The sequence below is a fragment of the Priapulus caudatus genome, unplaced genomic scaffold (genome assembly GCF_000485595.1).
Source record: "Priapulus caudatus unplaced genomic scaffold, Priapulus_caudatus-5.0.1 Scaffold279, whole genome shotgun sequence".
Lineage (NCBI taxonomy): Eukaryota > Metazoa > Priapulida > Priapulimorpha > Priapulimorphida > Priapulidae > Priapulus > Priapulus caudatus.
The window spans coordinates 86,517-96,197 of record NW_014577340.1 but is presented as its reverse complement, the minus strand read 5'-3'; the positions used below and the strand labels follow the sequence as shown (position 1 = coordinate 96,197).

Genomic DNA, 9,681 nt, shown 5'->3' with positions numbered 1-9,681 from the left:
GAGAATTAAAATTTAGTGAATATTTCTTTAACAAGCCATTTCGGGGTGCACGACTGGAGGACATCACCTTGTTAAGCTTCAACGCGTACTTTAAGTATCTGATAAGAACATGTCCTTCTACTGAAGGTCCACGGTTTAACTTTGCATCAGAACGTTTAATATATAAATAAGAGACCTTATAGGTTACAACAAAATCTTTCTACGGTATCTACCTGCAAAACCACCGCTTTAATTTTTCTGATCTGTAACAATTTGAGAAAACGCTCCTTTCCTCTAGTACAGAAATGCCCGTCTATGAAGTTACGATCTGGTGACCCTTTGTCCAACCAGATCTTATCTCGCGCCCAAGACGAAAGGTCGTCACGCGCTTGCGCCTGCGAAGTAATAAAGTGGTCACTCTCGGTCTCCATCTCCGCGTCTCTGTCACTCGCGCAGCGTGTTCCCTCGTCACGCCTCTCACCTCTGCCCCTCTCTTCCTCTGCGCCCGCTCTTATCGTACGTCATCGCACGTGAAAATGCTAATTACGCGAGTAAACGGTCGTGATGGTCGAGTAGGTTATACCGGTATGCCAGGGTGCACGGCATTGAGACCCGAGTGAGCGGGGATCAAGCGTTCATAGTGGCCCAAGAAGACTAATCCTACAATAACAATCCCTCACGCGATCACAACAACAGCACAGTAGAGTAACGACATCATCGAATAGGGATGGCGAGATACAGAACGATAACGATCGAGTCTCGCAACACTATCGCAACCACGCACGCGACACATACAACGCGTCATCGTTCGCGTCACGAAGCAGTGTCCTGTCTGCACTGCGGCTGCCCGCCCTCTAACGTGGTGCCGTTGGCAAATTAACCACACAAGTCTGGGCCGTAAGAGTAGGAACATTACATAGCATTGGCACAGAAACAGCTAAGCATGCTTTTGTGTGTTATGGCATAATGCATTTTTTTAAATATTACCCCATCAGCATAAACTCAATGAAAACAGCAAACAGCAACTACTACGATAACAAAACAAACATGAATACAAAAAAAAATTAAACAGAACAATCCGAATGACATCAGATATCTCATTTAAATTTCCATTCCGAATACAAAAATGCAGACAGATGTGCTGCCAATAATGTATATTCTGTGAATACATGCCCTGTGAATTTAGGCATGTCGGATTAATGGGATATTTCAAATTACCTTTAGCTTTGAAGGCATGTCAGACCTAACATGCATCAGAGGTTGGGGGAGAACCGTGAGATATCATATACTTCAATAACTAGTATATATGATTAAATTTTGTGATAAATCTTGAAGTTTTCCTAACAAGACCCAGTTTCAGAAAACCAGTCTGTCTTTGCCAAGCAGTACTCTTAGGTGCTTAAAGTTGCAAACCTCACAGCTAAATGCATATATATATAATTATATATATATATATATATATAATAATATACCTACTGTGAGCTTGCATATGTTGCAAAAATTCACTACAAGTTACAACTCATTTGTATTGCTACTTTCATAAGATTTATTCTCAAAATCTAAACGAAATTACTTCTCTTACGAAAGTAGCACCACAGTGATGTTTACACATCCGGGACACAGCGGAGCGATCGGCTCGATTCATTTCCTTTCTATGATAAAACAAGTTATAATTCATTATTCGATGTTTAATCAGTACAAAATTGTAAAATTTGTTTAAATTATATCGTTATCTATATTAGTTATGCAATCAGGAAAGAAATATAGTGTTTTCGTTCCAGGAACTATTTGCGCTAGCTTAGGGCTACTGCTAGCTATGTAACATTACCGCGTCAGACGCGATTTTGAAAATCCTAATGTTTTTAGCACTTCTCTGGCTCAATGAGAACATTTCATGATGTTTGCACACTGCAAGTATGCTCACAGTAGCGTATATATAGGATTTTGTTGCAAGGTTTATCCATTTAAAACTCATCACCAGCTGGCAGAACGTGGCAACTGTCTAGAAAATCAGGCAGGCAGTGGTGGTGGTAGGCCTTGGGTTGGGTATATTAAACCTAATCCCGCATGGAGTTGAGTACATTTTTGTCTACAACAAAGTTAACATTCGTCGTCCATGCAGGTAAAGGAGGCAGGGATGAACAATGACACGTTACAAAAGTGTAATATTTTTTTAGAATTGGAGTCTCTGTTGTGTCGACACACAGTTATTGTCACCTAGCTGTTCACTAATTCACGCATCTACCTTTTGGTGATGATCTCAAGCAACCTAATTGACAGTGATTACAATGTGGAAAAGATGACAGCCTTGCTGCTTGTAAGTGCTCGATAGGCAGTACTAATACTATCAGGAGTAAGATAATATAGGATATATCCTATATTATCTTACTCCTGATACTATTAGTTGGGCTCGTAGGGTCTATGTTCCCCTGACCTCTGTTTGACCTGGCTTGTTTAGCTATTTCTGACTAACCCTAACGGTCTAACCCTAACCCTAACCCTATATATATTAGTCAGAAATAGCTCAACGAGCCAGGTCAAACAGAGGTCAGGGGGACATAGACCTTATCTGCATTAGTTGGAGGGCAGGTCATGGTGACCAACATATAGACCTCTGAAAATAAGGACCAAACAATAAGCTAAATTGCACAAAAGTACACGTTTGTCTACACGAAAAGCAAATTATATACAATTGCTAGGGATTCATTATTGAATAGCCTATATGCTTGCAAATTATGTGGATGACGTGTGCATCCTATTGGCTCTAAATTCGAGCGATTACCAACTATAGCCTGGAGACAGTTCCCATTCTCGCGGAGCGCCTGTCAAATGTCATGTGAGGTTCATTCCGGGACTGGGAGTAACAGGCTACTGGCTACAACATAAATACAATAATGTAACCCAAACACAGGATAGCACCTATCATATGTTTAGGTTACATTATTGTATCTAGCTACAACAGCGCCTATTTCAGTATTTGTTGCCAATATTGGCAATAATATTAATTTCAATCAAAGGTATTTTGACATGAAAACAAAGGACCTATTTATTTGATGGAGTCTTTAGTGTTAGGCCTACTGAGTTAGAGTATTAGTGTACTGTGTACGTTTAGTGTGTAGTGTTACTTAGATACGGCTCTGTGGATGACGCCTTTTTGCTACGGTGTTGTACCGTTGTCAACACCAGTGCAATAAGGCTTGCCTTCATTACTAGTAGTAGTACTACATTACTCATTAGGTAATAACTAATACTAATAGTAATACTAATAACTAATAGTAATAACATAGACAACCGTGCTTTACACGCACGGTGCCTCTTAGCTCTAGTACTATAGAGGTCCGAAGTGATGACGTCACGGTGGCATGACAACGCACCCACTGGTTCTACACAATCATATGCTCTGGTAACATTAACTGCATGTAGTGTTTTGTACCCGATTGTAACCATCATTCTGAGAGTCAATTGTTGCAGTTTTATAGATTTCCTAAAGGCATGAAGTGAAAAGCCAATGAAAAAATATAAATAATAATAATTTAAAAAAATAATAAATAAAAAAAAATTAAAAATTTATTAATTAAATATTGTAAGATCGACTTGCTACCTATGCCTTTACCCGTCGCGTCTCGCAGCGCACACTCGTGTTATTACGACGTAGCAACATTTTCACGCAGTATATTGTCAATGGAGCCAAGTGGGTGTGTAGAACCAGTGGTTCGGTTGTCCATGACACCGTGACGTCTACACTTCGGTACTCTATAGGACGGCATATATACCAGTAAGCGTCCGCGATTGTTCACGTTGCCACTATTTCGTCTCTAGAAAAGGCCTTTTTTTGGCATTTTTCTTTCCGCGAAATTCCGGCACTAGAGTGCAATAAGTTTAGCATTGTCACACAAGCTTGAATGCCTCGTGGCCGTGCAGAAAGCATCTAGAAGTAAAATTGATTTTTTGTTGTGTATTCGCGTGACATTCCGTCAGTGTTCGTAGGTCACGCGAGCCGGTGGTGTTTATTGTGTAGAAATGTGTTCAGACAACTTTGGCAGAAATTCGCCATCATAGAGCTGGGCCAAAAGTTTCGAGGGGGAGCATAGAGCATGAATCTGTAGTTATTTAACATGAATAAAGTGTATGTTTTGTAAGTGCAGTAACAGTGTGAGTATTTTTAATTAATTTCTGTTCGATGCTTATTCAGGCCTGCAGGCTATGGACGGCCTCTACTGTTGTTCAACACCTATAGCCCGCGGATCGCTGCCGCAGGCCTGCAGTGCCTGCGTGCCTCTGAACCCTTGCTCCATTCTGAGAACGGAACATAGAACATAATAATAACATAATAATATTGTTCTCAGGTAGGCCTATCATAATTCAACCAGAGCATATAAATCAACGATTATATTATATGCTCTGATTATAATTTATATTTGCTCTGATTCAACTTACCTGACGTCGCGGTTCCCAGGTAGGTGCGCCACCTTTTGACTGAATTATTATTATTCAATTAACATTTAACACAATGTTGTTTTTCTTTGATATTTACATTTAGGAACGAAAATGCTTACATTCTTGCGTTTATTTGCATTCGAGTTTCTGGAAAAAATGGAAATAATAATATTAACAGAATATATTTGTAATGGCTAGTAATAGTAATACTAATGATAATACTAATACTAATAGCCCCAGGTGGCGCGCAAAGGCTGCGTGAGAGTGATCGTGATGTGTGCTTTCCGTAGAATGACTTGCTAATCGCAATAAATGAAAATATAGATTAGAGGTGAAAATACTATTAGTATTACTAGCTAGTTCTATAGCCTTCATTTATTTGCAGCTATGGTATAAGGTAGACACTTTGTGATAATATATGAGTTTGGCTCGCTAGCCGGCCCCAGTAATCTGTGCAATGCATCTTCTTTACACGTTGCACTGAACTGTCAACACGCACTGTCGTTACACAAGCTGGACAGCTGTCGCCAGTCTACTACTACTACTAGTTACTAGTCAGTAGTCTAACAGGAGTCCTAGCCGTTTCTGGCTTTGTATCTTATCGTGTTGTATTGTATTATAACAATAATTTACATACAGAAATAGATCTTCAAGAAACCGTCACACACTCATGTAGCTCTAGTAGTAGTAGTTTTTTTGTTTTGTTTTTTTTTATTTATTTATTTCGATAATTACTGAAGCATACATTACATTGATAACAGCATAAATAAACAAAATGCAGCTAGAAAATTATCGAGGATGAAAACACAAAAAAGCGTGGCTAACACACTTATTTCCATTGTGGTCCAACATAACATTGTACATACTATACTATAAACTATAGCAAATATATACCCGACCAGGCTGTGTGACTAACGTCAATATACATATATAGTGTCATATCGTATTCTAACCCTAGCAATACCGTTTCTTGGAGCTACTTTAGTAGTAGTACTATAGCCCGCGTACAGTTAACGCAGGCCTGCGCCAACTGTACGTGGGCTATAGTACTAGAGCTAACACTCATGATGACGACGATTGACGTTATTCATGTGCGTTGACGTTGCTCGTTAGTTTCGCAGCCTGGTGGTGGTGGGCTAGGTACTTATTATATAGTTATACTAGTACAGTACTATTAGTAATACAGAACTAATACGCAGTGGCTACGCGTCCGGAACCGATCGCCTAACCTCCAGGCTACGCATCCGGAACCGGTCGCCTAGCCTCCAGGCTACGCACCCGGAACCGGTCGCCTAGCCTCCAGGCTACGCATCCGGAACCGGTCGCCTAGCCTCCAGGCTACGCATCCGGAACCGGTCGCCTAGCCTCCAGGCTACGCATCCGGACATCCACTCACACAGTGATCGCGTGACTTGCGTACACGCATGATTGCGCAACGGGACGCTCTGTTGATTGCCGTAAATATACAATATATGCACTGCTGCCGTCCATCCTTTTATCCGTCCTCTCTCGCTCTCTCTCTCTTTCACACACACACGCACAGCTCTCTCTCTCTCTCTCACACACCCACACACACCTCTAGCTCTCTCTCTCTCACACACACACACACACACACGCACACACACACACACACATACAAACATACACACACACACACACACACACACACGTGCACACATACACACACACACCTCTCTCTCTCCCTCTCACGTACGCACAAACACACTCGGCAATCAGCAGAGCGTCCCGTTGCGCAATCATGCGTGGACGTGTCGCAAGATCACTGTGTGAGATGGATGTCCGGACGCGTAGCGTAGCGGCTCCTTGTCTGGAACCGGTCGCGTAGCCACGGCCGAACTAATACAATACTAATACAGTACTATGAAGGCCGACAGCGACACGCGTGCGTGCGAAATCTAGTCGCCGTCGCCGAAATTTCATTAATTTCTATTGCAGTCGTTCCCCGGGCCTCGCTGCACCGCACACAGGGTTCGGTCGGACTTCGAAGCGACCCAGGCTGGAGATCGACGACCGGGAAGCTCTAACGGAAATGCCGAGGCGAAAGCGCACGCCATGGGTCCCCGACAGCGAGACGGAGCTGGACGGGGGACTGTCGTTTGCGCACAGTCCGTTTCACGCGCACTTGCTACCCGAGGACGCGCAGGTGCTGGAGGCCGGCGCCCGTCTAACCGAGGACTCCGAGGTCGTCGCGGACTTGGCGGACCCGCTGCGGGGCGACCGCGGCAGCATCGCGCTGCTGCTGCTGCTCTACGTGCTGCAGGGCATCCCGCTCGGCCTCACCGGCGCCGTGCCAATGATACTGTCGTCGCGCAAGGTCAGCTACACCGAGCAGGCGATGTTCAGCTTTGTCTACTGGCCGTTCAGCATCAAGCTGCTGTGGGCGCCGATCGTCGACGCCGCCTACTTCTCGTCGTTCGGCCGCCGGAAGTCGTGGCTCGTGCCGACGCAGTATCTCATCGGGGCCTTCATGCTGTACCTGTCCGGGCAGGTCGCGCGCCTGCTAGGCGAGTGCTCTCGACATCCTCTGTCGCTGTGCGCCATTTACTCATCTATCTATCCACTTATTTATTAAATATATGACCATATTTTGGGGGTTTTACGTCCAGAATTTGGTTAGGATTACTCATTTAGCTAGTTGTTTATTTATTTATTTGTTAAACAAATGTACGTTGTTTGGGTTTTGTCCGTTTGAGTCCGAGACTTGTTTAGGACGTGTGGATGTCGAGATGGGTGTTGGTATATGCATGTTAGTAAATGCATCACAGGTTTTGATCGCAACTAGTTAGTACAGTTTAATACATTTAGCATGCATAATAAAAGTATTGTAATTATATATGGTACTGTGAGACCATTATTTGAGATGCTATACGTCACGATGTATACGTCACCGTACGATATATGTGAGGACAATGTTTCTTGTGAATATGTATTCATGTTGCACCTTCAGTAATCCGTAGCTATAGCACATCCAATATATCATAGGGTCACGACGTTAACCATGTTTCTAGTATCTATCCTTAATTAGTAACATTGTTGGTATTTGCAGGAGACGATGGATCTGAAGCTGCTAGCATCTTTACACTGACGGTTGTGTTTTTCATGTTGAACTTTCTGGCTGCGACGCAAGACATTGCCGTCGACGGCTGGGCACTGACGATGTTGTCAAGGTATATTACACGCTTCTGTCATGTTCTTTCAGATGATGCAGAATGATGAATCGACGTGAGAAACCCTAAGCGTTCTTGCTTTAGAATGATATTCCAAAGGAGCTGTCTCTCTTGATATGTAAATAGATAGCTGGGTAATAACAGCTTGTCACCCTTCTAAAACCTCTCATGCAAGTGTAAGTTGATACACTTACTGTGCTGTATTTCTAGACGGAACGTCGGCTATGCATCGACTTGCAACTCTGTCGGTCAGACGGCCGGTTATTTTCTCGGGAACATAGTCTTTTTAGCGCTGGAGTCTGCAGACTTCTCCAACAAGTTTCTTCGTAGCACGCCAACCGATACGGGACTTGTAACGCTCGGAGGTAATTACATTGTCACTGCGCTGTTTGGCAAGAGATGAATCTAGTACTATAAAAATGTTTGTGGAATATGATAGTTGGTTCTCTGGTGTCGTCCCTCGCAACTTTAGATGCTCATCAATAATTAGTTTATTTGACAATGGCAGATAGGAATGGTCCATCTATATCCATCACACTGAATATTTGCAAAACTAAGCATACCACCAAAACAATGAATACATATGGAAATGCCAGATGTTTTCGTGCGTGACCATGGATAGATTATTTGGGTGTCGTCGTAGGTGTTTGAATGGAAAAATTATCACCCATTGAAGGGATTGAATGATCGATTGAGCAATTGTTCATTGATGTGATTGCTTTTTGCCTGCTGCAGGATTCCTCTGGTTTTGGGGCATAGTATTCATGGTCACAACAACACTGGTTTGGATGCTGAAGCCAGAGAAAGAAAGCCAAGACGACAGAGGCGGTGACGGCATCATGGCAACCTACAAGTTGTTGGGGGACGTCGTCCGTCTGCCCAGCGTTCAGTCGTACGTGATCACGCTAATAACCTGCAAGGTGAGAATTTGTGCTGAAAGCGTATCGGTGAGACACGGATGTGGCCGTCGTGTTGGCGCCAGAAGTCTAGCTTACATTGTGTAACCTAGATATAGCGAACAGTCGCCCAGTTTAATTCAATGATATTGTCAGGGGCTAATCCAAGCCATTTTTCATACCGAATACCGGCGCCCAAATTACGACCCCTAGCAAAACACCCAAATTACAAAATTCATAAAACGCCCAAATTAGCAGAGCTCTGAAAATTGTGTAAATTAAATTTCCATGTTTCTATCGTTATGTAGGCACTGTTTTATAATAAAATGCTCGCATAAGATCTATAATCTATTATCTGAATAAAATTTTAATGTTATTATATATCTACGGGCTGGGCCCTATACTTAAAAAAAAGTTTTTGGCTCGCTTCGCTCGACAATGGTCACAACAATTTTTTTTACGCTTGTCATCGGTACCCATTTTAAACAGCTAGATTATCCCTTCATTGTGTTGCTGGCAAGAAATTTTTGGCAGTTGAGAAAATAAATGAATCACTTGTATCGACATGCACGTTAATGAGGCACGTTCGTAACAGTGGTGAAGTGTATAAAATATCTTTTATCTAAAGCCAGCAAAACAATCATCTTAACTAATCGTGTTGAACTAGTTTTCCTAATGTGTGCAAATTCTGTGGATGCTCTGTGGCCTGCAGCTTCCTCCCCTATACCTAGTATAGCTTCCCAGTTGTGCAGATTCTGTGGGTTCTAAAGCCAGCCTCCTTCTCCTCGCACCCATAGGTGGGCTCCACTGTTGTGTGTCTACACACATACAGATACAGCTTCCTCCTTGATACCTAGTATAGCTTTCCAGTTGTGCAGATTCTGTGGGTTCTACAGCCAGCCTCCTCCTCCTCGCACCCATAGGTGGGCTCCACTGTTGTGTGTCTACACACATACAGATACAGCTTCCTCCTTGATACCTAGTATAGCTTTCCAGTTGTGCAGATTCTGTGGGTTCTACAGCCAGCCTCCTCCTCCTCGCACCCATAGGTGGGCTCCACTGTTGTGTGTCTACACACATACAGATTCAGCTTCCTCCTTGATACCTAGTATAGCTTTCCAGTTGCGGGGATGCTGTGTGATCTACAGCTTCCTCCCTGATACCCAGGATAGCTTCCTAGT

General features: G+C 43.1%; 2 protein-coding genes across 2 annotated transcripts in view; one reads left to right on the top strand and one right to left on the bottom strand.

Moving 5' to 3' along the window:
* LOC106808465 (WD repeat-containing protein 31-like) overlaps positions 1 to 4,462 on the bottom strand; it is a 20,284-nt gene extending 15,822 nt beyond the window's left edge. Inside the window, exon 1 of the mRNA XM_014811199.1 lies at positions 4,417 to 4,462. The gene's annotated coding sequence lies outside the window, so the exon portion shown is untranslated. The remainder of the gene's footprint in view (positions 1 to 4,416) is intronic.
* A 200-nt stretch (positions 4,463 to 4,662) lies between these two features.
* Positions 4,663 to 9,681, top strand: part of LOC106808469 (acetyl-coenzyme A transporter 1-like) — an 8,448-nt gene continuing 3,429 nt past the window's right edge. The window contains exons 1-5 of the mRNA XM_014811202.1: positions 4,663 to 4,747; positions 6,373 to 6,941; positions 7,484 to 7,604; positions 7,815 to 7,969; positions 8,340 to 8,524. Of these exons, the coding sequence (XP_014666688.1) occupies positions 6,467 to 6,941; positions 7,484 to 7,604; positions 7,815 to 7,969; positions 8,340 to 8,524 (936 nt within the window). The 5' untranslated portion in view covers positions 4,663 to 4,747; positions 6,373 to 6,466. The remainder of the gene's footprint in view (positions 4,748 to 6,372; positions 6,942 to 7,483; positions 7,605 to 7,814; positions 7,970 to 8,339; positions 8,525 to 9,681) is intronic.